This window comes from Protomyctophum parallelum (genome assembly GCF_964188405.1).
Source record: "Protomyctophum parallelum genome assembly, chromosome: 5".
Classification (NCBI taxonomy): Eukaryota; Metazoa; Chordata; class Actinopteri; order Myctophiformes; family Myctophidae; genus Protomyctophum; species Protomyctophum parallelum.
Genome location: NC_139702.1, coordinates 17,383,819 through 17,408,439, shown reverse-complemented (window position 1 = coordinate 17,408,439; position 24,621 = coordinate 17,383,819). Strand labels below are relative to the sequence as shown.

General features: G+C 46.2%; 2 protein-coding genes across 2 annotated transcripts in view; one reads left to right on the top strand and one right to left on the bottom strand.

Annotated features, from left to right (window-relative positions):
- rps15a (ribosomal protein S15a) overlaps positions 1–24,621 on the top strand; it is a 619,775-nt gene that overhangs the window by 330,837 nt on the left and 264,317 nt on the right. The gene's annotated exons all lie outside the window — the stretch shown is intronic.
- Positions 21,884–22,936, bottom strand: LOC310858240 (kelch domain-containing protein 3-like; the record flags this gene model as incomplete). Its single annotated transcript, XM_083764348.1, has 1 exon — positions 21,884–22,936. One exon carries the CDS (start codon positions 22,934–22,936, stop codon positions 21,884–21,886), a length of 1,053 nt encoding a protein of 350 aa, XP_083620474.1.

Below are 24,621 nucleotides of genomic sequence, written 5' to 3'. Positions count from 1 at the left end.
TGACTACCTAAAAGACACTGAGATGCCCAGACGTGACTACCTAAAAGACACTGAGATGCCCAGACGTGACTACCTAAAGGACACTGAGATGCCCAGACGTGACTACCTAAAGGACACTGAGATGCCCAGACGTGACTACCTAAAGGACACTGAGATGCCCAGACGTGACTACCTAAATGTCGGGGCAGTTCCTGCTTCTCATCTCCTCCCTCTCTCAAGTTGGCTGCCATGTTGTTCCTATCCTATAAGGGAAGCCAAGTGTGTCTTATTGATGCGTTGTTGTTATTGTTGTTGCTGACTTTGAAACAAAGTAATGACATGAGCATCACTCGAAGAAATGCAATTACAGCCCCCCCCCCCCCTCCTCCTCTCTCTCTCTCTCTCGGAGGAGGAGGAGGAGGAGGAGTGGACTGACGGCACGTTTAATGTGAATCCAGGGAAATGTAGTGTGAACGCAGCGAGGGCTATATGCTAATGAGCTATATGCTAATGCCATGCTGCAGCCATGACGATATATGTGACGCACCCGTCACTCAATAAGCAGGACCCCCCCCCCCCCCCTTATAACCCATTCTGACCTGAGATCAGATTCTATAAATGTTCTTCTACATCCTGACAGTTTCTGAAAAGCTATGTTTCTATGTCAGTCGTTCTTCGATTTTCAAAAATAGCAGACCTACAAGCTCGTAGCGCGCGCTATGAGCTTGTAGATCTGATATTTTTAAATAGCTAAAGCATGACATGATGCCAACACCAAAACGGGTTACTGCCCAAAATGGGTTAAACAGTGGTTCTGACCCGTTTCTCCTTATAAACCCAGTGGGTCTCAAGCAGTGGTCCGGTCCTTTAACCCCCCAGCTAAATGATGGAGAGCTGCATGGCAACATAATGGACCTAGTGGCGCGCTACGAGCTTGTAGATCTGCTATTTTTGAAAAATCGAAGAACGACTGGCGTAGAAGACATTTTTTGAATCTGATCTCAGGTCAGAATGGGTTAATCAGACCAGTGTGTGTCCAGTGGAAACCTCGTATGAATCTGATCTCAGGTCAGAATGGGTTAAACATCTGCATTCTGCATTAAAATAAGTCTGCATTAAAATAAGTCTAAACACAATTTGAAGAATTGTTATTATTTTCTTCTTCAGTCAAGCTAGTGTTAATGAGCGTACTGTGTGTGTGTGTGTGTGTGTGTGTGTGTGTGTGTGTGTGTGTGTGTGTGTGTGTGTGTGTGTGTGTGTGTGTGTGTGTGTGCATGTGTGTGTGTGTGTGTGTGTGTGTGTGTGTGTGTTTGTTTGTGTGTGTGTGCGTGCGTGTGTGTGGGGGGGTGGGGGGCATGTCACTGTTCATCTCTTTTACGTAAGAGAGAGGGGGGAGAGAGAGAGAGAGAGAGAGAGAGAGAGAGAGAGAGAGAGAGAGAGAGAGAGAGAGAGAGAGAGAGAGAGAGAGAGAGAGAGAGAGAGAGAGAGAGAGAGAATGGGGGGGAGGCTCAGAAGGATTGGAAAGCAGAGAACCATAATTATTGTTCTCTCATACTGTATATTTATTGTTGTCTCATACTGTATATGTTCTGCCCCATGTGGTGTAAAAAGTATTGGGTATCAATTCTGCAATATAGAAATGCTATACTTGATTTTGAGTATCTGCCGATACCGATCCGATATTTATATTTTTATAGGACACTTAATGCCATATCACAATATAGCACAATATCCCAAATCACAGACAATATCCAGACTAATATCATGATATGGATAATGGTCTGCTACATGATCCCATGAATGTAAAAGGGGATTGGGCTTCACAGCCATCTAAACACTACAGCATGCAGAGGAGAAGTCATAACAGAACCATCTAAACACTACAGCATGCAGAGGAGAAGTCATAACAGAACCATCTAAACACTACAGCATGCAGAGGAGAAGTCATAACAGAACCATCTAAACACTACAGCATACAGTCATAACAGAACCATCTAAACACTACAGCATGCAGAGGAGAAGTCATAACAGAACCATCTAAACACTACAACATCCAGAGGAGAAGTCATAACAGAACCATCTAAACACTACAACATGCAGTCATAACAGAACCATCTAAACACTACAGCATGCAGTCATAACAGAACCATCTAAACACTACAACATGCAGAGGAGAAGTCATAACAGAACCATCTAAACAGTAAACACTACAGCATGCAGAGGAGAAGTCATAACAGAACCATCTAAACACTACAGCATGCAGAGGAGAAGTCATAACAGAACCATCTAAACACTACAACATGCAGTCATAACAGAACCATCTAAACACTACAGCATGCAGTCATAACAGAACCATCTAAACACTACAACATGCAGAGGAGAAGTCATAACAGAACCATCTAAACACTACAACATGCAGTCATAACAGAACCATCTAAACACTACAACATGCAGTCATAAAAGAACCATCTAAACACTACAACATGCAGTCATAACAGAACCATCTACATACTACAACATGCAGAGGAGAAGTCATAATAGAACCATCTAAACACTTCACAGCCAGCTAAACTCTCCCTCTCAATGTTGTCCTCCAAAGAACAGGTGGATGTTGCACAGGAGTAGCCTAGCTAGTGGCTAATTAACCAGACTAATATCACACCGTCGTGGGCAGGCAATTTTATTTTTTTCCCAACGGCCGATTCGCGTCTGGCTTATCAGCCAGGCTATAGCACAGGAGTAGATTTATTACAAAAAAAGTGTAAAACTGAAACACAAAATTAAGAAGGCCGAAGTCACGCAAGTGTATAAGTATTTTCATTTTAAGCATACATTTGTAAGAGGTAAGGTAACCAATACTGAACTGGTAAGGTTTAATAGTTGTATTGTTTGACATAAATTGTAACTCCTAGCCTACTACGCAAGCTCAACTCCTTTAGAGTGAGCACTCATATGTCTATAAGAACCTGCTAGAGGGGATCTTGACGTTTAACATTTAGCAATGTGGTATTATGGCAATCTAAATGTAGCCTAAAAGGAAGGAGCAAGCTGCAGCGAATAGTACAAAGTATACAAAGTACCAAAAGCTAAGCTAACCCATTTTTTTGAATTGCCACTGTTGTCCTGCACTTTTTTTGCCATGATTGTGTAAGTGTTGTTGCTGTTGTTGTAACCACACGTGGACAATAAATTAATCTAACTAACTAACTAACTAAGAGCAACCACAGGGCCAAAGCCTAAACTCACTTATTTAGGTTACATTTTTATCTTGTAAACTGTTACTATTAGTTTGACCATCATTGTTGTCAATTTATGTTTCTGCTCTTACTCTGTGTTGTGTTTGCTCCTTTGTGCCTTATTGTTTTAACTTGATTTTTTATATTGTTGTTTTTACTGTACAGCACTTTGTAACTTAGTTTTGAAAAGTGCTCTATAAATAAAATTGACTTACTTACTTACTAAACTACCACTACTGCCAAGCATGGCATAAAGATGACGAACATGTGGAACTATATTACAATAGCGTCAATATACACAGTCACACAGTTGGAGAATATGTCTACTTACATATTTTGCCACTCAAAGGGTAAAAACAAACTGATGGCTTTGGATCATAAACCACTCTCCACATGATCCTTCATGTTGTTTTGCAGTACACTTCCTGTACCATTAGAATCCAGCAACAGAAGTAGAAAGACAACAAAAACAGCGCCCCCTGGAGACAGGGAGGCACCAACTAAAGAATAATTGGAACAACTATGCCCCCAGAAAGTAAATTAAGGAAAATGTGACGTCACGGATATAATATTGATTCCCGATTCATGTTTTTTAGCATTTGAAAATGACGTGATCGGCCCTGATTTCCGATCACGTGATCGGAGAGTATACTGTAGGCCAGGGTTCCCCAATTAATTTCCCTCAAGGGCCATATTTTGACTAGGGTACACGCGTGCATGCGTGCATGCGTGCATGCATGCATGCGTGTGCGCGTGTAAATGCGTGCGGTGTGTGGCTCAAAGCAGGAGGCTTTACTTACACAGCAGTGTTTGTGTGTGTGTGTGTCAGTGTTAATTTTGACAGCAAAGTATATGCTGTCAAATTACGATTTAGCATTACTAGTCTTATAGTCTTTTGAATAACACACAACATTATAGTTTTAGTCTTCCAAGTACTCAATGTGCAGAATGTCCCATTTTCACAACTTTTCAAATGTATACACAGTAGGCCTAAAAAAATCGTATTTTCGTATTTTTAGGCCTAAAATCTTTTTGAAAAGAGCAGATTTACATAAGCTCACAATCACTGTGTATTATGCAATGCTGGGTAATAATATGGGACCTAACTATAAGCAAGCTGAGGAATTCAAGGAGAAGGGAGAGCCTCGTTCAAACCAATGGATGCCGTGTCCTACACCAAAAAAAACTCTTGTCAGCGCAATAACCGCTGCAGCTGATAATGCCTCGCGAAGCACCACATTTTCCGCTCGTGATATATTTCACAGAGTGTGTAAGACAGATGTGCAGTTTAGATGCAGCCTCCATGTGTGAGTTACTGCCACCGCGCGTGTCTGCTATCTGCTCACAGGAACGCTCAGTGGCGTGCACAGACATTTAGAGGGGCAGGTGCTCAAGTGAAAAAAAAGGGCACCTTGTGCAGCGCATTTTGGGGCGGGAACCCATTTTGGTGCTTTATAGCTATTTTTCTTTAATCAAAGAACCACTGACATAGAAACATAGCTTTAGATTGTGGGGGGCCTAAATAATATAGTAGAAGTGTTTTTTAATCAAGATTTGATCAATGTCACCGCATGGTCCACACACTACAAATTAAGAAGAAAAAAAAACTTTTTTTTTCTTTTTTTTTAAGAGCAACACTGCCAAAAGGGCAGGGGTTGCTCTAGCACCCCCTAGTGTCTATCTGTGCACGCCACTGGGAACAGGAACGCTACCCCCCCCGCCCCATGCGTTGTTTTATCACGCAGTGCATGATGAGGCACACACGCATCCTTCATAAATACAACATGCATGATGAGGCACACACGCATCCTTCATAAATACAACATGCATGATGAGGCACACACACATCCTTCATAAATACAACATGATGAGGCACACACACATCCTTCATAAATACAACATGCATGATGAGGCACACACGCATCCTTCATAAATACAACATGCATGATGAGGCACACACGCATCCTTCATAAATACAACATGAGGCACACACGCATCCTTCATAAATACAACATGCATGATGAGGCACACACGCATCCTTCATAAATACAACATGCATGATGAGGCACACACGCATCCTTCATAAATACAACATGCATGATGAGGCACACACGCATCCTTCATAAATACAACATGCATGATGAGGCACACACGCATCCTTCATAAATACAACATGCATGATGAGGCACACACGCATCCTTCATAAATACAACATGCATGATGAGGCACACACGCATCCTTCATAAATACAACATGAGGCACACACGCATCCTTCATAAATACAACATGCATGATGAGGCACACACGCATCCTTCATAAATACAACATGCATGATGAGGCACACACGCATCCTTCATAAATACAACATGCATGATGAGGCACACACGCATCCTTCATAAATACAACATGCATGATGAGGCACACACGCATCCTTCATAAATACAACATGCATGATGAGGCACACACGCATCCTTCATAAATACAACATGCAATTCCCATCAATTTATGCAGACATTTATGTTAATGTTGGTGAGTGTTGTTGACGAGGGCTGTGCCCACCATACATCACCCATTAGACTATAGGGGGTTCTCAACCTGGGGGGTCGCGACCCCTCGGGTTGTCTGTGACCAACCATACATCACCCATTAGACTATAGGGGGTTCTCAACCTGGGGGGTCACGACCCCTCGGGTGGTCTGTGACCACCATACATCACCCATTAGACTATAGGGGGTTCTCAACCTGGGGGGTCACGACCCCTCGGGTGGTCTGTGACCACCATACATCACCCATTAGACTATAGGGGGTTCTCAACCTGGGGGGTCACGACCCCTCGGGTGGTCTGTGACCACCATACATCACCCATTAGACTATAGGGGGTTCTCAACCTGGGGGGTCACGACCCCTCGGGTGGTCTGTGACCACCATACATCACCCATTAGACTATAGGGGGTTCTCAACCTGGGGGGTCACGACCCCTCGGGTGGTCTGTGACCAACCATACATCACCCATTAGACTATAGGGGTTCTCAACCTGGGGGGTCGCGACCCCTCGGGTTGTCTGTGACCACCATACATCACCCATTAGACTAGAGGGGGTTCTCAACCTGGGGGGTCGCGACCCCTCGGGTTGTCTGTGACCAACCATACATCACCCATTAGACTATAGAGGCGTTCTCAACCTGGGGGGTCGCGACCCCTCAATTTATTTTGGGGGGTCCCCAAAATATTTTCAAAAGAAATTGGCAACTGAATGGCTGGAAAATGGAAATGAAGAGTTTACATAATAGTACACATAATTATAGTACATGCATACACCTTCCCTAATGATTATATCTGGTTTCAGTATTTATGTATGGTGGATTGTCTCTATTATTAACCCATTCTGACCTGAGATCAGATTCTATAAATGTATTCTACATCCTGACAGTTTTCTGAAAAAGCTATGTTTCTATGTCAGTCGTTCTTCGATTTTTCAAATCAAGGTACATTATGTATTCGGCCTTTGAGCCACGGACCACCATTTGTGACCCGATTTGACCGAGGGACTGCCGTCGTGCAACCTCCAGCTTTTCACCTGCAGAGGAGAAAAAACTGAATTTATTTATTTTGAATCCAAAATGAGTTAATAATAGCACATGCAGGCATTCTCTTCACATAATAGAGCATGTCTGAAATAAATATCAGAGCTGAAATGGACAAATGTGAATATGAAATATTGTAAATATGAAATAAATGCATTGGTACCACCTGGAAGCCCCCTCAAGGACCACTGGTTGAAAAGCACTGCATTTAGAGCAGGGGTGGGCAACTTTGACGATGGCAAGGGCCACTATATTTCCACACTCACTCCAGAGGGCCGCTATAGTTCCACACTCACTCCAGAGGGCCACTATATTTCCACACTCACTCCAGAGGGCCACTATATTTCCACACTCACTCCAGAGGGCCGCTATAGTTCCACACTCACTCCAGAGGGCCACAATAGTTCCACACTCACTCCAGAGGGCCACTATAGTTCCACACTCACTCCAGAGGGCCACTATAGTTCCACACTCACTCCAGAGGGCCACTATAGTTCCACACTCACTCCAGAGGGCCACTATATTTCCACACTCACTCCAGAGGGCCACTATATTTCCACACTCACTCCAGAGGGCCACTATAGTTCCACACTCACTCCAGAGGGCCACTAGTTCCACACTCACTCCAGAGGGCCACTATAGTTCCACACTCACTCCAGAGGGCCACTATAGTTCCACACTCACTCCAGAGGGCCACTATATTTCCACACTCACTCCAGAGGGGCCACATTGCATGTTATTGTCATAGCAAAAAATAGCCGATCTGCAAGCTAAAAACGCATCGCAATGCGACGCGTTTTGAGCTTGTAGATCAGCTATTTTTGCTATATATTTGAATTGAAAACCTCATTAATCTTTTGCTATTTTTGAATTGAAATCCTGAAAAGTAACCTTTTTATTGAATTTCAAATGCATTTAGTGATAGTTATGTTAACTTTATTAACTGTTAACATGACTACATTGGACACAATGTATTTACAGTATATAGTTATTTAATAATGAAGTAATTAAAGCGGGTTTGGAATTGTGACCGCTGAAATTAATAATCAGTATTCTGATATTAACACGCGGGCTGCATTAACCCATTCTGAACGGGAACCCATTTTGGTGTTATAGCATCATGTTATGCTTTAGCTATTGAAAAATAGCAGATCTACAAGCTCGTAGCGCGCCACCGAGTGGCGCGCTACGAGCTTGTAGGTCTGCTATTTTTGAAAAATCAAAGCACGACTGACGTTTTTAGAATCTGATCTCAGGTCAGAATGGTGTTAATCAGACCAGTGTGTGTCCAGTGGAAACCTCGTATGAATCTGATCTCAGGTCAGAATGGGTTACGTGAAGGTGGGGGGCCGCATGTGGCCCCCGGGCCGTTAGTTGCCCACCCCTGATTTAGAGAGCTCCTACTGTGAGAGTACTATAGGCAGCCTGCCTGGCCTGCTGCCATCCAGCAGACACTAGGGGGTGCTAGAGCACCCCCTGCCCTTTTGGCAATGTGCCCTTTTGAGAAAAAAAAAGGGTGTGAACCCCTTTTGGTGTTTATAGCATTATGTTATGCTTTAGCTATTGAAAAATAGCAGATCTACAAGCTCATAGCGCGCCACCGAGTGGCGCGCTACGAGCTTGTAGGTCTGCTATTTTTGAAAAATCGAAGAACCACTGACAAGGAAACATTGTTTTTTCAGAAAACTGTCAGGATGTAGAAGACATTTTTTGAATCTGATCTCAGGTCAGAATGGGTTAAGGCAACCTGCCGGTTCCACGTGCTATAGGTGCCCTTTTTTTCACTAGAGCACCTGCCCCTCTAAATGTCTGTGCACGCCACTGCCATCCAGCATGTATATTTGACGAGGCTGACGACATACAATGAACACGGTGTTTATTGCCACAAAACGTTCCCCGCTGCGATGCTGAAATGCTTTGATGTCTCGGCAGAGAGAGAGGAGCTCAAATGAACGTCACTAAAGCTGCTCCATTGTTCCAGATGCACAGTCACAGTGGACGCAGGGATCCCCATTACGTTTGGAGGGAGGCTTGCTTATCCTGGATAATGTATGATTGTTACAGAGCTGTATAGTCATCAACACCCACTGACTGATATTAACATGAATCCATCTTCAACCGCTTATCCGTAGTCGGGTCGCGGGGGGCAACAGCTCCACCAGAGTGCTCCAGATTTCCCTCTCCAGAGCAACATTAGTGACTTCCTCCTGGGGGGATCCCGAGACATCCAACTGCGCCTTGGTCTGCCCCGGGGTCTCCTCCCAGTGGGACGTGATCCTTGGTCTGCCCCGGGGTCTCCTCCCAGTGGGACGTGATCCTTGGTCTGCCCCAGGGTCTCCTCCCAGGGGGACGTGGTCCTTGGTCTGCCCCGGGGTCTCCTCCCAGTGGGACGTGATCCTTGGTCTGCCCCAGGGTCTCCTCCCAGGGGGACGTGGTCCTTGGTCTGCCCCGGGGTCTCCTCCCATGTGGGACATGATCCTTGGTCTGCCCCGGGGTCTCCTCCCAGTGGGACGTGGTCCTTGGTCTGCCCCGGGGTCTCCTCCCAGTGGGACGTGGTCCTTGGTCTGCCCCGGGGTCTCCTCCCAGTGGGACGTGGTCCTTGGTCTGCCTTCCTCTGCTTTAGGAGGAGGAGGATGAGCCCTGGAGAAAAGACCTTCCTCTCCTTTAGGAGGAGGAGGATGAGCCCTGGAGAAAAGACCTTCCTCTGCTTTAGGAGGAGGAGGATGAGCCCTGGAGAAAAGACCTTCCTCTCCTTTAGGAGGAGGAGGATGAGCCCTGGAGAAAAGACCTTCCTCTCATTTAGGAGGAGGAGGATGAGCCCTGGAGAAAAGACCTTCCTCTCATTTAGGAGGAGGAGGATGAGCCCTGGAGAAAAGACCTTCCTCTGCTTTAGGAGGAGGAGGATGAGCCCTGGAGAAAAGACCTTCCTCTCCTTCAGGAGGAGGAGGATGAGCCCTGGAGAAAAGACCTTCCTCTGCTTTAGGAGGAGGATGAGCCCTGGAGAAAAGACCTTCCTCTGCTTTAGGAGGAGGAGGATGAGCCCTGGAGAAAAGACCTTCCTCTCCTTCAGGAGGAGGAGGATGAGCCCTGGAGAAAAGACCTTCCTCTCCTTCAGGAGGAGGATGAGCCCTGGAGAAAAGACCTTCCTCTGCTTTAGGAGGAGGAGGATGAGCCCTGGAGAAAAGACCTTCCTCTCCTTTAGGAGGAGGAGGATGAGCCCTGGAGAAAAGACCTTCCTCTCCTTTAGGAGGAGGAGGATGAGCCCTGGAGAAAAGACCTTCCTCTGCTTTAGGAGGAGGAGGATGAGCCCTGGAGAAAAGACCTTCCTCTCCTTCAGGAGGAGGAGGAGCCCTGGAGAAAAGACCTTCCTCTCCTTTAGGAGGAGGAGGATGAGCCCTGGAGAAAAGACCTTCCTCTGCTTTAGGAGGAGGATGAGCCCTGGAGAAAAGACCTTCCTCTCCTTCAGGAGGAGGAGGATGAGCCCTGGAGAAAAGACCTTCCTCTCCTTTAGGAGGAGGAGGATGAGCCCTGGAGAAAAGACCTTCCTGTCCTTTAGGAGGAGGAGGATGAGCCCTGGAGAAAAGACCTTCCTCTGCTTTAGGAGGAGGAGGATGAGCCCTGGAGAAAAGACCTTCCTCTCCTTCAGGAGGAGGAGGATGAGCCCTGGAGAAAAGACCTTCCTCTCCTTTAGGAGGAGGAGGATGAGCCCTGGAGAAAAGACCTTCCTCTCCTTCAGGAGGAGGAGGATGAGCCCTGGAGAAAAGACCTTCCTCTCCTTTAGGAGGAGGAGGATGAGCCCTGGAGAAAATACCTTCCTCTGCTTTAGGAGGAGGAGGATGAGCCCTGGAGAAAAGACCTTCCTCTCCTTCAGGAGGAGGAGGAGGAGCCCTGGAGAAAAGACCTTCCTCTGCTTTAGGAGGAGGAGGAGGAGCCCTGGAGAAAAGACCTTCCTCTGCTTTAGGAGGAGGAGGATGAGCCCTGGAGAAAAGACCTTCCTCTCCTTCAGGAGGAGGATGAGCCCTGGAGAAAAGACCTTCCTCTCCTTTAGGAGGAGGAGGATGAGCCCTGGAGAAAAGACCTTCCTCTCCTTCAGGAGGAGGAGGAGCCCTGGAGAAAAGACCTTCCTCTGCTTTAGGAGGAGGATGAGCCCTGGAGAAAAGACCTTCCTCTGCTTTAGGAGGAGGAGGATGAGCCCTGGAGAAAAGACCTTCCTCTCCTTCAGGAGGAGGAGGATGAGCCCTGGAGAAAAGACCTTCCTCTCCTTTAGGAGGAGGAGGATGAGCCCTGGAGAAAAGACCTTCCTCTCCTTCAGGAGGAGGAGGATGAGCCCTGGAGAAAAGACCTTCCTCTCCTTTAGGAGGAGGAGGATGAGCCCTGGAGAAAAGACCTTCCTCTCCTTTAGGAGGAGGATGAGCCCTGGAGAAAAGACCTTCCTGTCCTTTAGGAGGAGGAGGATGAGCCCTGGAGAAAAGACCTTCCTCTGCTTTAGGAGGAGGAGGATGAGCCCTGGAGAAAAGACCTTCCTCTCCTTCAGGAGGAGGAGGATGAGCCCTGGAGAAAAGACCTTCCTCTCCTTTAGGAGGAGGAGGATGAGCCCTGGAGAAAAGACCTTCCTCTCCTTCAGGAGGAGGAGGATGAGCCCTGGAGAAAAGACCTTCCTCTCCTTTAGGAGGAGGAGGATGAGCCCTGGAGAAAATACCTTCCTCTGCTTTAGGAGGAGGAGGAGCCCTGGAGAAAAGACCTTCCTCTCCTTCAGGAGGAGGAGGATGAGCCCTGGAGAAAAGACCTTCCTCTCCTTTAGGAGGAGGAGGATGAGCCCTGGAGAAAATACCTTCCTCTGCTTTAGGATGAGGAGGATGAGCCCTGGAGAAAAGACCTTCCTCTCCTTTAGGAGGAGGAGGATGAGCCCTGGAGAAAAGACCTTCCTCTGCTTTAGGAGGAGGAGGATGAGCCCTGGAGAAAAGACCTTCCTCTGCTTTAGGAGGAGGAGGATGAGCCCTGGAGAAAAGACCTTCCTCTGCTTTAGGAGGAGGATGAGCCCTGGAGAAAAGACCTTCCTCTGCTTTAGGAGGAGGAGGATGAGCCCTGGAGAAAAGACCTTCCTCTCCTTTAGGAGGAGGAGGATGAGCCCTGGAGAAAAGACCTTCCTCTCCTTTAGGAGGAGGAGGAGCCCTGGAAAAAAGACCTTCCTCTCCTTTAGGAGGAGGAGGATGAGCCCTGGAGAAAAGACCTTCCTCTCCTTTAGGAGGAGGAGGATGAGCCCTGGAGAAAAGACCTTCCTCTGCTTTAGGAGGAGGAGGATGAGCCCTGGAGAAAAGACCGTCCTCTGCTTTAGGAGGAGGAGGAGCCCTGGAGAAAAGACCTTCCTCTCCTTTAGGAGGAGGAGGATGAGCCCTGGAGAAAAGACCTTCCTCTGCTTTAGGAGGAGGAGGATGAGCCCTGGAGAAAAGACCGTCCTCTGCTTTAGGAGGAGGAGGAGCCCTGGAGAAAAGACCTTCCTCTCCTTCAGGAGGAGGAGGATGAGCCCTGGAGAAAATACCTTCCTCTGCTTTAGGAGGAGGAGGAGCCCTGGAGAAAAGACCTTCCTCTCCTTTAGGAGGAGGAGGATGAGCCCTGGAGAAAAGACCTTCCTCTGCTTTAGGAGGAGGAGGATGAGCCCTGGAGAAAAGACCGTCCTCTGCTTTAGGAGGAGGAGGATGAGCCCTGGAGAAAAGACCTTCCTCTCCTTTAGGAGGAGGAGGATGAGCCCTGGAGAAAAGACCTTCCTCTGCTTTAGGAGGAGGAGGATGAGCCCTGGAGAAAAGACCGTCCTCTGCTTTAGGAGGAGGAGGATGAGCCCTGGAGAAAAGACCTTCCTCTCCTTTAGGAGGAGGAGGATGAGCCCTGGAGAAAAGACCTTCCTCTCCTTCAGGAGGAGGAGGATGAGCCCTGGAGAAAAGACCTTCTTCTCCTTCAGGAGGAGGAGGATGAGCCCTGGAGAAAAGACCTTCCTCTCCTTTAGGAGGAGGAGGATGAGCCCTGGAGAAAAGACCTTCCTCTCCTTCAGGAGGAGGAGGATGAGCCCTGGAGAAAAGACCTTCCTCTCCTTTAGGAGGAGGAGGATGAGCCCTGGAGAAAAGACCTTCCTCTCCTTTAGGAGGAGGAGGATGAGCCCTGGAGAAAAGACCTTCCTCTCCTTCAGGAGGAGGATGAGCCCTGGAGAAAAGACCTTCCTCTCCTTTAGGAGGAGGAGGATGAGCCCTGGAGAAAAGACCTTCCTCTCCTTTAGGAGGAGGAGGATGAGCCCTGGAGAAAAGACCTTCCTCTCCTTTAGGAGGAGGAGGATGAGCCCTGGAGAAAAGACCTTCCTCTGCTTTAGGAGGAGGAGCCCTGGAGCTCCTTTCCTGTGAAGAGGAAGGAGTTCCGGATCGAAAACACATCTTTGCCACAATACCACAAAAACAATCTGATAATCAGTGATGTAAATACAGTAGGTTTGCAATGTAATGAGTCCCGGGATGCAGGGATGGTCTTTTAGAAATGAGTCCCAGGGACATTTTATGAGTCCCACTTAGGAGTCATATTTAGCATTTTTCTTCTTTTTTTTTTTTTTTTTACAAATTGCAGCATTTAACTTGTCTCCCATTTCATTTTATTTGGTTATCATGGTTATATTCATGTAGAATATATTCATGTATAGAATATAACCAAATGCATGTATAAAGAAGAAATTATTATTATAACTATAAAGCCAGCAAAAACAGAAGAATGAAAAACAGTACAGTAGTGCTGAGGTCGTTGTTTTACTCTCTACTGTAGATAATAAACAGAGATATTTAATAATTTCATGCAGTATCGTGCCACCGTATAATCATCTATGTCCTTCCTTCCTTGTTTCTCATATAATTCATCTTGTGTCTCATACACACACACACACACACACACACACACACACACACACACACACACACACACACACACACACACACACACACACACACACACACACACACACACACACACACACACACACACACAATAATTACACCGTGGCTTCCTGCATAATCAAAGTTGGATGTCATAAATTTACCAGCATGTGATATAAAAAAAATCCTCAGCTGTCCCTCTGATGAATATGGTTTACCATACCTGAGTTATTCATAACAAACAAACTCTCTCTCTCTCTCTCTCTCTCTGTCTCTGTCTCTGTCTCTGTCTCTGTCTCTCTCTCTCTCTCTCTCTCTCTCTCTCTCTCTGTCTCTGTCTCTGTCTCTCTCTCTGGCCTCAGTCACACTATGGAGACACCTGTCTTGTCCATGTTTAATGCCCCCCCCCCCCCCCCCCCCCCCCCCGATGCATTTCCAATGGAAGTCAAATGGTTGCACCAAACATCAAACAAAAATGTGACTTCCAATGGAAGTCACATGGTTTGACAAAACATTTTAGTTTGATGGCTGTGTCTGGCTGTGTTTCCATCGCTCAAAATTATAATTTATTTGTAAATAAGCGAACTAGCATAACACCCCATAGCCCCATTCAATTCAATGCAATTCATTGAGGGCTTATGGTAGGGGAAATACCCAATAAGGAGTTTTTGCACAAAAAAAACACCTGGACCTCTTTGGTGGGGACGTAACAACTACAAATAACACCTGGACCTCTTTGGTGGGGACGTAACAACTACAAATAACACCTGTACCTCTTTGGTGAGGACGTAACAACTACAAATAACACCTGGACCTCTTTGGTGGGGACGTAACAACTACAAATAACACCTGGACCTCTTTGGTGGGGACGTAACAACTACAAATAACACCTGGACCTCTTTGGTGGGGACGTAACAACTACAAATAACACCTGGACCTCTTTGGTGGGGACGTACCAACTACAAATAACACCTGGACCTCTTTGGTGGGGACGTAACAACTACAAATAACACCTGGACCTCTTTGGTGGGGACGTAACAACTACAAATAACACCTGGACCTCTTTGGTGGGGACGTAACAACTACAAATAACACCTGGACCTCTTTGGTGGGGACGTAACAACTACAAATAACACCTGGACCTCTTTGGTGGGGACGTAACAACTACAAATAACACCTGGACCTCTTTGGTGGGGACGTAACAACTACAAATAACACCTGGACCTCTTTGGTGGGGGACGTAACAACTACAAATAACACCTGGACCTCTTTGGTGGGGACGTCACAACAACAAATAACACCTGGACCTCTTTGGTGGGGGACGTAACAACTAGAAATAACACCTGGACCTCTTTGGTGGGGGACGTAACAACTACAAATAACACCTGGACCTCTTTGGTGGGGACGTAACAACTACAAATAACACCTGGACCTCTTTGGTGGGGACGTAACAACTACAAATAACACCTGGACCTCTTTGGTGGGGACGTAACAACTACAAATAACACCTGGACCTCTTTGGTGGGGGACGTAACAACTACAAATAACACCTGGACCTCTTTGGTGGGGACGTCACAACTACAAATAACACCTGGACCTCTTTGGTGGGGGACGTAACAACTACAAATAACACCTGGACCTCTTTGGTGGGGGACGTAACAACTACAAATAACACCTGGACCTCTTTGGTGGGGACGTAACAACTACAAATAACACCTGGACCTCTTTGGTGGGGGACGTAACAACTACAAATAACACCTGGACCTCTTTGGTGGGGACGTACCAACTACAAATAACACCTGGACCTCTTTGGTGGGGACGTAACAACTACAAAGAAAGGAAAGAAAGATAAGAAAGCATTCTAGCATGGAATTCACCTTTAAACACGGACACAAGACACAAGACACGGACAGGACAGGACAGGTGTCTCCATAGCGTGACAGAGGCCTTTGGAGACAAAACCAGGACAAGGAGAGCGAACACTAGTACAGTCTGTCGCTCTGCGGCCGTGCTGTCTGTCGCTCTGCGGCCGTGCTGTCTGTCGCTCTGCGGCCGTGCTGTCTGTCGCTCTGCGGCCGTGCTGTCTGTCGCTCTGCGGCCGTGCTGTCTGTCGCTCTGCAGCCGTGCTGTCTGTCGCTCTGCGGCCGTGCTGTCTGTCGCTCTGCGGCCGTGCTGTCTGTCGCTCTGCGGCCGTGCTGTCTGTCGCTCTGCGGCCGTGCTGTCTGTCGCTCTGCGGCCGTGCTGTCTGTCGCTCTGCGGCCGTGCTGTCTGTCGCTCTGCAGCCGTGCTGTCTGTCGCTCTACAGTTGGTGTAGTGGTACTGTATAAACTCTTTGGGGTTGGTGTAGTGGTACTGTATAAACTCTGTGGGGTTGGTGTAGTGGTACTGTATAAACTCTTTGGGTTGGTGTAGTGGTACTGTATAAACTCTTTGGGGTTGGTGTAGTGGTACTGTATAAACTCTTTGGGGTTGGTGTAGTGGTACTGTATAAACTCTGTGGGGTTGGTGTAGTGGTACTGTATAAACGCATAGCGTGACAGAGGCCTTTGGAGACAAAACCAGGACAAGGAGAGCGAACACTAGTACAGTCTGTCGCTCTGCGGCCGTGCTGTCTGTCGCTCTGCGGCCGTGCTGTCTGTCGCTCTGCGGAAGGAACGGAAGGAATCAGGCAATTGCAGAATGACAATGCAGTCAAAACAGGAATCCACGGACAAGCAACCATGACAACAAACTATAATCTGACGAGGGAACACTGAACACTGGGAGGTATAAATAGACACAGGTGCAACATAACTACAATCAACACATGATTGGCTGACACTAAACAGGTGAAATACAATGCAGACTGGTGAGACAAGGCAGGCAACAACAAATGGAGCAGACAAGAAACACCAGGAACACAACTACACAATAAGACAGACATCGTGACACGTCCACTGGCCCTGGACTGTGACCGCATCCATTCCAGGGTGTCGCTCCAGCCCAGCCTCATGGATAGTTGAGGTCGGCACACATTATTATCTGACCAAACACCCATAAGGTCACATATCTGACCAAAAACCAAAGGTTTATAGAGGAATGACCGGTTCAGTCATGAGGGCCCCTGCCTGCGTGCGCGAGACTATTTCAAATAGGCGTCAACGCCGTGTTCATGTATAGGTCACCGAGGTCACAACGCCGGAACGGCAGCTAAATCGTGCTTGTGGTCGACCGACAGTTTGGTGGGAACCGTGGCGTGGGAGGAGACCATAGAGTTATGTTATATCGGAGGAGACTCGAGAAACAGCAGATCCAGTCGATCGGAGGCAGCGTGATCGTGGCTGGCGGTAAACTAAAACTAAATGACTAAACTTAATTTGTAGTGTGTGGACCATGCGGTGACATTGATCAAATATTGATAAAGAAAACGCTTCTACTATATTATTTAGGCCCCCCACAATCTAAAGCTATGTTTCTATGTCAGTGGTTCTTCGATTAAAAGAAATAGCAGACCTACAAGCTCGTACAAGCTCGTAGCGCGCCACCGAGTGGCGTGCTACGAGCTTGCAGAGATGGGCAGTATTTGAAATACATGTATTTGAAATACGTATTTGAAATACTTTTTTGTATTTTGTAATTTGTATTTCGCTGAGATGGAAGAAATTAGATGTATTTTGTATTTAGATACATTTTTTGACCCAGTATTTGTATTTTGTATCAAAATACATTTTCAATATATTTTGCCCATCAGAGATGGGCAGTATTTGAAATACATGTATTTGAAATACGTATTTGAAATACTTTTTTGTATTTTGTAATTTGTATTTCGCTGGGATGGAAGATGTATTTTGTATTTTGTATTTAGTTACATTTTTGACCCAGTATTTGTATTTTGTATCAAAATACATTTTCAATGTATTTTGCCCATCTCTGCGAGCTTGTAGATCTGCTATTTTTCAATGGTTCCCGCCCCGAAATGTGCCCTTTTTTTCACTTGAGCGCCTGCCCCTCTAAATGTCTGTGCACGCCACTGAAATGAAAACTATAAAGAGACTATGACTAAAACCAACAAGAACAACACTGCTGTATAGCCTATACCAATTTATACATTAGGCTTTGGTCTCACCTGAATGTCACTCCAGGGATGAATGGTCATCAATCTTATCTTATTTTATTATTTGTTTTAATCTCATTTTATGTAGGCTATATACATACAATCCATTGATGTATATGTATCTCATACATCAATGGATGCAGAAAAGTCGATTTATGGATACGTCGCAATTTTTTGTGACACAATATTCAAAGTTATTCATCTATCTATCTTAAATTATTTTATACTAAATACCAGATTACTGTGGGGGGGGGGGGGCTGGCAGGATTTAGGGGGAACGGCCGCTATCATATATCAGTTCTGCCGCGCGGCCATGGTTCCTCCCTGCTGGAGCGGGCGTGGCTGAACAGCGAGGCACAGCCAGGCCTGTAATGAATCCTAAATGCCAACGCCTTTAGGCAGCGACATCACGGCTTCCCTTCCTTCAACTATAGATTCCTCCCTCCCTCCCTCCCTCCCTCCATCCCTCCATCCCTCCATCCCTCCCTCCATCCCTCCATCCCTCCATCCCTCCATCCCTCCATCCCTCCCTCTCTCCCTCTCTCCCTCCCTCCCTCCCTCCCTCCATCCCTCCATCCCTCCCTCCCTCCCTCCCTCCCTTCCTCCCTTCCTCCCTTCCTCCCTCCTCTTTTGAATTCTGGACTTTTACTTGTAATGGAGTATTTGCATTGCTTCTTCTCTGCTTTCTATACGATTATTTTTCAGCATGCAACCAAGTGTAAAATTACTTATACTGGATCTCTCATCCGCTATAGCACATTTTAGTCTAGTTTTTATTTCTTGACGAAATTGTCGATATATTTAGTCTCATAGTTTTAGTCATCAATATCATAGCTTAGTTTTAATTTCGTAGAAATTAGAATCTTTTTTTTTTGTATCGAGAATTGATCAATGTCACCATGGTACACATACTGTCCACGCATACTGTTTTTTTTAAAGGGCACATTGCTGTCCAAAAGGGCAGGTGGTGCATGCTCTATAGCACCCCCTAGTGTCCATCTGTGCACGCCACTGAAACTATACTTGTTCTGTTCGGTCTAACATTTCACCTCCCTTGCACTGCGCTGCCTCCCAGACTCCCCGAGTCTCTACCTACGAACCCTAACGTTTCACCTCCCTTGCACTGCGCTGCCTCCCAGACTCCCCGAGTCTCTACCTACGAACCCTAACATTTCACCTCATTTGCACTGCGCTGCCTCCCAGACTCCCCGAGTCTCTACCTACGAACCCTAACGTTTCACCTCCCTTGCACTGCGCTGCCTCCCAGACTCCCCGAGTCTCTACCTACGAACCCTAACGTTTCACCTCATTTGCACTGCGCTGCCTCCCAGACTCCCCGAGTCTCTATGGTACGAACAGCTAAAGTAAGCCATTTGTTTGCTGATAGTGCTGCTATATATCTAACGCCTTGTCTTCTTTACTTTTGCTGTTTCTCCAAATATTGCTTTTTTTGGAACCAGGGGAGAAGAGTGTACGGTTGGTGTTAGTGAGGATTAATCCATTCTGGGCTGGAGGAACCCCTTTTGGTGTTTTAACTTTTAACGCATTATGTTTACAGCTTTAGCTGTTGAGAAATAGCAGATCTATAACAAGCTCATATAGCGCGGCACCGAAAGCCGCTCTATATGAGCTTGTAGGTCTGCTATATTTTTGAAGAATCGTGAGAATGTGGCGCAAATCTTTGAATTGATATTCTTTCAGAGCGAACGTTTATAACTCTTTGCATCTGAGGGGTTCCTGCAGGAATAAGCTATTTTCAGATGGGGGTCGGAGGCATATTACACATATATATATATATATATATATATATATATATATATATATATATATATTTGGTGCTCCTTGACATGAAAATGTTTGAGAACCACAGACAGAAACATGGGTTTTTTTTCTCAGAAAACTGTCATGATTTATAAGACATTTTGTAGCGTGGTTCTCAGGTCTCAACGGGTTAAGGGAAGCTGTGTGGAGCCTAGCCCCGGGTGCGAGGTGTGTACACACAGTGCACTGTGCAGCATTTAATGTCAGTCAGAGATAGTGGTGGTGTGTGTGGAGTCCTGCAGGGCCCAGGCGTTAGACAGGCTCATTGAAGTGTTTTCACACTATTTTCAGTGTAACGCATTTACATATTAAACCAATTCTGACCTGAGATCAGATTCATACGAGGTTTCCACTGGACACACACTGGTCTGACCTGAGATCAGATTCTAAAAATGTCAGTCGTTCTTCGATTTTTCAAAGTGGCGCGCTATGAGCTTGTAGGTCTGCTATTTTTCAATAGCTAAAGCATAACATGATGCTAACACCAAAATGGGTTCCCGTTCAGAATGGGTTAATCATACGCAGCAAATAGAAAATGCTGTAGTGATTTTTTTTTTATAAGTACAAACCTAAAAAAGTCAGTCCGTCCGTCCGTCACACCTCTTGACCTCAAACCCTTAGATCTCCATATATGGAGCTGACCTGTTCTGACATTTCATAATGTCGATCTGACCTCATCAAACCCTGTAGACTCAAGACACGCTCCATATACATGGCTAGTACATAATTAATTCCATATGTTGATCCTACCCCCCCCCCCCCCCCCCCCATGCCAGTGCTCGCCCAGCAGTCACCCTGTAGGCGGATGCTTCTCGCCCTCAGGGCGTCTTAAGGCTCGTACATACGTCTGGATTTTCGGTGTCTGGGTGACCGCCAAACTACAACATGACGTCACTGAGGTGACCACCGACCTACAACATGATCAGGGGCGGCCTTAGGAATCTGGAGGACTGTTTCAAGACCAAATATGAGGCCCCCATATACCTATGACATCATTATTTTGTTGATACAGCCGTATATTGATACGAATAGTTTGACTGTTCAATATCACACGCAGCCATTACTCTCCACAATTAGCAACAACACCACCTTCCTCATCCTGTCGTCCCTTCACAATTAAAGTGTCTCCCCTTTGCCTCCCAATGCTGCACATTTTACCATGTTATTTACATAAAATAGGTGTAACTTTACTAACATTAACATTGTGGGAGAGAGCAAGGCAGTGAGTGAGCGAGAGAGAGAGAGAGTCCAGTTGGGATTGTGTTGAAGTCCAGATACTTTTAGAGCTTCAATGCCATGTGCCATATAATGTTGAACAATCCTTGTAGTTGTCTTTTTTGCATTGTTAATATTGTATTTGTGTTGTCTCAGCCTTGCAGCTGTTGTTTTACTCGTTTCTCCGACATATTGTAAGCCACATTTTTCACATGTGATTAAATAAACACAGTTGCTGGTGCTGGCTGTTATCTGTTGTTTAATCTCCAACATGCATTTTGAAGTTCTATTTTTAACTATTTGTTTGGGTTTGAAGTATTCTGGTCTCTGGCGTGCTGGTGTGTTGATTCCTTTTAGCTTGCTGTGTACCAGATAAAATGGTAAATGGTGCATTTATATAGAGCCTTCATCCAAAGCGCTTTACATAGATTGTGCATTACATTCACCCATTCACACACACATTCATACACCGATTGCAGCGGAAGCCATGCAGGGTACCAACCAGCACATCGGGAGCAATTTGGGGTTCAGTGTCTTTGCCCAAGGACACTTCGACATGTAGACTCGGGATTCGAACCGCCGACCCATGGATCATTGGACGACCTGCTCTACCTCCTGAGCCACAGTCGCCCTTAAGAGTTTAGTTTTTTTCTGTAGGCCGAGTTTCGAGATTATTATTTTTTTGGCAGAAGGAGAAGGAAAAAAAACTAACAATAACAATAAAGGACCAAGTCCTTTCAGGACTCCTTGGTCATTTAAATAAAAAAAGATCATAGAAATAAATACACAATAAAGAGAGTTCCACCGTGTTCAGTTTGGAACATACAGACACAGGTTTGTGTTTCCACCGCATTGTGTTGGACGGAACAATTGTCATTGTTTGATGCCTAGCTGAATGGTTAGAGAGCCTGTCTGGAGAGAAGAAGTCTCCTGAGGTTTGAATCTCAGTAAGTGATGCTGAGAGGTGGCTCACCATCAGGTGGGATGAGATGTTGTTCCATCATTCCTGATCTTTCTGCTGTTCCTTCGTCTGGAATGTGGTCTCAGTTGTTATTGTTGTTGTCGTCTGTTGTCATTGGTTGCCATGGCTGCCAGTTCCCACCTGATGTCGAGTGGGAGTTCTGATTGGTCCAGAGTGTACTGAATAACTTCTAGCTTACATAACGTCTTAAGACAAGGACTGAAGTCTAAGATGAACAGCTCATCAGATATAGTGTGATTGTAATCTCCTTTGCATCCTCCAAAGAGGATGATACGATCTCCCACAATGCAACAGCACATACCATACAATGGACATGGTCCTTTCCCCTTGGGCTCAACCTTCTTCCAGGAGAAGGTCTCTGGACTGAATTTCCACACATCATTGAAGGTCTGCCAGCCACCAAATATGTACAGCTCTCCATTGTAGGTAAATGCTGAATGAAAACAGCGTCCTTGTGGTAGTAGTTGACCAGAAGGTGTGTTCAGCCAGGCGTTTGTCTCTGTGTCAAACACTCTGATGGTGTTGTAGCCCCCCTGGGGCCTCCAGCCCCCAAATACAAACATCTTGGTACCAATGATGGTAGCAGAGTGAACTGATGAATCAGGAGGTGGAGTTCCTCTGGTGTTAATTAAAGTCCAGACCATTGTGCTGGTGTCCAACTTGTACATGTCATTAGTGTATTCATTCAGATTGGTCTGTCCTCCATGGATAAACATGACCTTCTCCAACACACAGGCTGAGTGGAAGCTCCTCTTCTCTGGAACAGTCCCAGAAACCCTGGGTTGGAACCATCTGTGGGTGTCGACATCAAATGCATAAAGCACATTGCAGTAAGGATCCCCTCCCCAGATGTAGACTGTATCTTCAACCAACACAGCTGTGTGGCCCCGGCGCCTGGATGGAACCTCAAGGTGACCGTCTCCTCTTCCTGGTCCCACTGGAGGTAACTTCTTCCAGCATAAAGACACTGTGTTGAAGACATGGACATCCATCTGTTCCATGATGTTGAAGGTCCCTCCACCACAGTAGCCTCCAAAGGAATACAGTTTGTTCCTCACTGCTACAGCAGCATGATTGACTCGCTTTGGTCCTCCTGCTTTGGACACGGTCCAAGACAACATCACTCTGTCTGTCTGTCTGTCTGTCTTTCTGCCTGTCTTATCTCGCTCTCTTCTCTCTCTCGACGTCTACAGTCATTTTCAACACGTGCATCATCTTATATCTTCTGGTGTGAAATCACACGAGACACAAACTGTTGCCATGCACGCCTTAACGACGCCAATTAGTGCAGCTGTTCTTCATCTGCACCCTTTGAACTCTATTGTTATATTTATTACTTCATTGCGGCTACCTTGGGGTATATGGATCTATGGGTCTATGGATCTATGGGTCTTCCACACGTATAGCATAGTATAGTATATATGTATAGTTTATAATATAGTTTCATTATAGAGATATTCCACTGTTACGTTCTTAGCTTACGCATGTTTCATGATAAATGCTTTTTATGTGATGCATTCCCATGCTTTTTTGTTCTTGCTTAATGTAAATCACTCTGGATTAAGAGCGTCTGCTAAATGCCTAAATTGTAAATTGCTAAAGCGTTCCCTAACACTGAGCTGTGTTGTATTTTGAGGCTGTGTGTGTGTGTGTGTGTGTGTGTGTGTGTGTGTGTGTGCGTGCGCGGAATGTGCTCAAGCTGACTGGCTGAGCACGGAATGTGATGTATGGTGATAACAGTGCCGATCACGTCACGTGGGTGTGATATTTTTCTCCATATCGCTGTGTGAGAGACAGTCCACTGAGCAACTCAAAGTGAGGCTGAATGACAAGCATTTTGCATTCTTGCTCTTTGAGGGGAGTTGGCGCCCCCTATGGCCAGCTTGGTGTGTTTGTTTGTTCTCAGGGGCGGCCTTAGGAATCTGGAGGCCCGTTTCAAGACCAAATATGAGGCCCCCATATACCTATGACATCATTATTTTGTTGAGGCCCCCCTGAGGGTGGAGACCCCCCTGAGGGTGGAGGCCCGTTTCAATTGAAACTGGTGAAACATACTTAAGGCCTCCTATGAACATGATGTCACTGAGTTGACCACCGAACTACAACATGACGTCACTGAGGTGACCACCGAACTACAACATGATGTCACTGAGGTGACCACCGAACTACAACATGACGTCACTGAGGTGACCACCGAACTACAACATGACGTCACTGAGGTGACCACCGAACTACAACATGACGTCACTGCGGTGACCACCGAACTACAACATGACGTCACTGAGGTGACCACCGAACTACAACATGACATCACTGAGGTGACCACCGAACTACAACATGACGTCACTGAGGTGACCACCGAACTACAACATGACGTCACTGAGGTGACCACCGAACTACAACATGACGTCACTGCGGTGACCACCGAACTACAACATGACGTCACTGAGGTGACCACCAAACTACAACATGACGTCACTGAGGTGACCACCGAACTACAACATGACGTCACTGAGGTGACCACCGAACTACAACATGACGTCACTGAGGTGACCACCGAACTACAACATGACGTCACTGAGGTGACCACCGAACTACAACATGACGTCACTGAGGTGACCACCGAACTACAACATGACGTCACCAGCCGCCACCACCACCGCTAAATGTTATTTCAGCTCCGGTGGTCAGCTCACCACCGGAGCGGTATTTGTATTTGTATTTATTTATTCAGCACAGTATAAAAACAACATAGTGAACATAAATATGAAAAGGGTAAGGTGCTAGGCTGAGGCAAAAAAGCCCA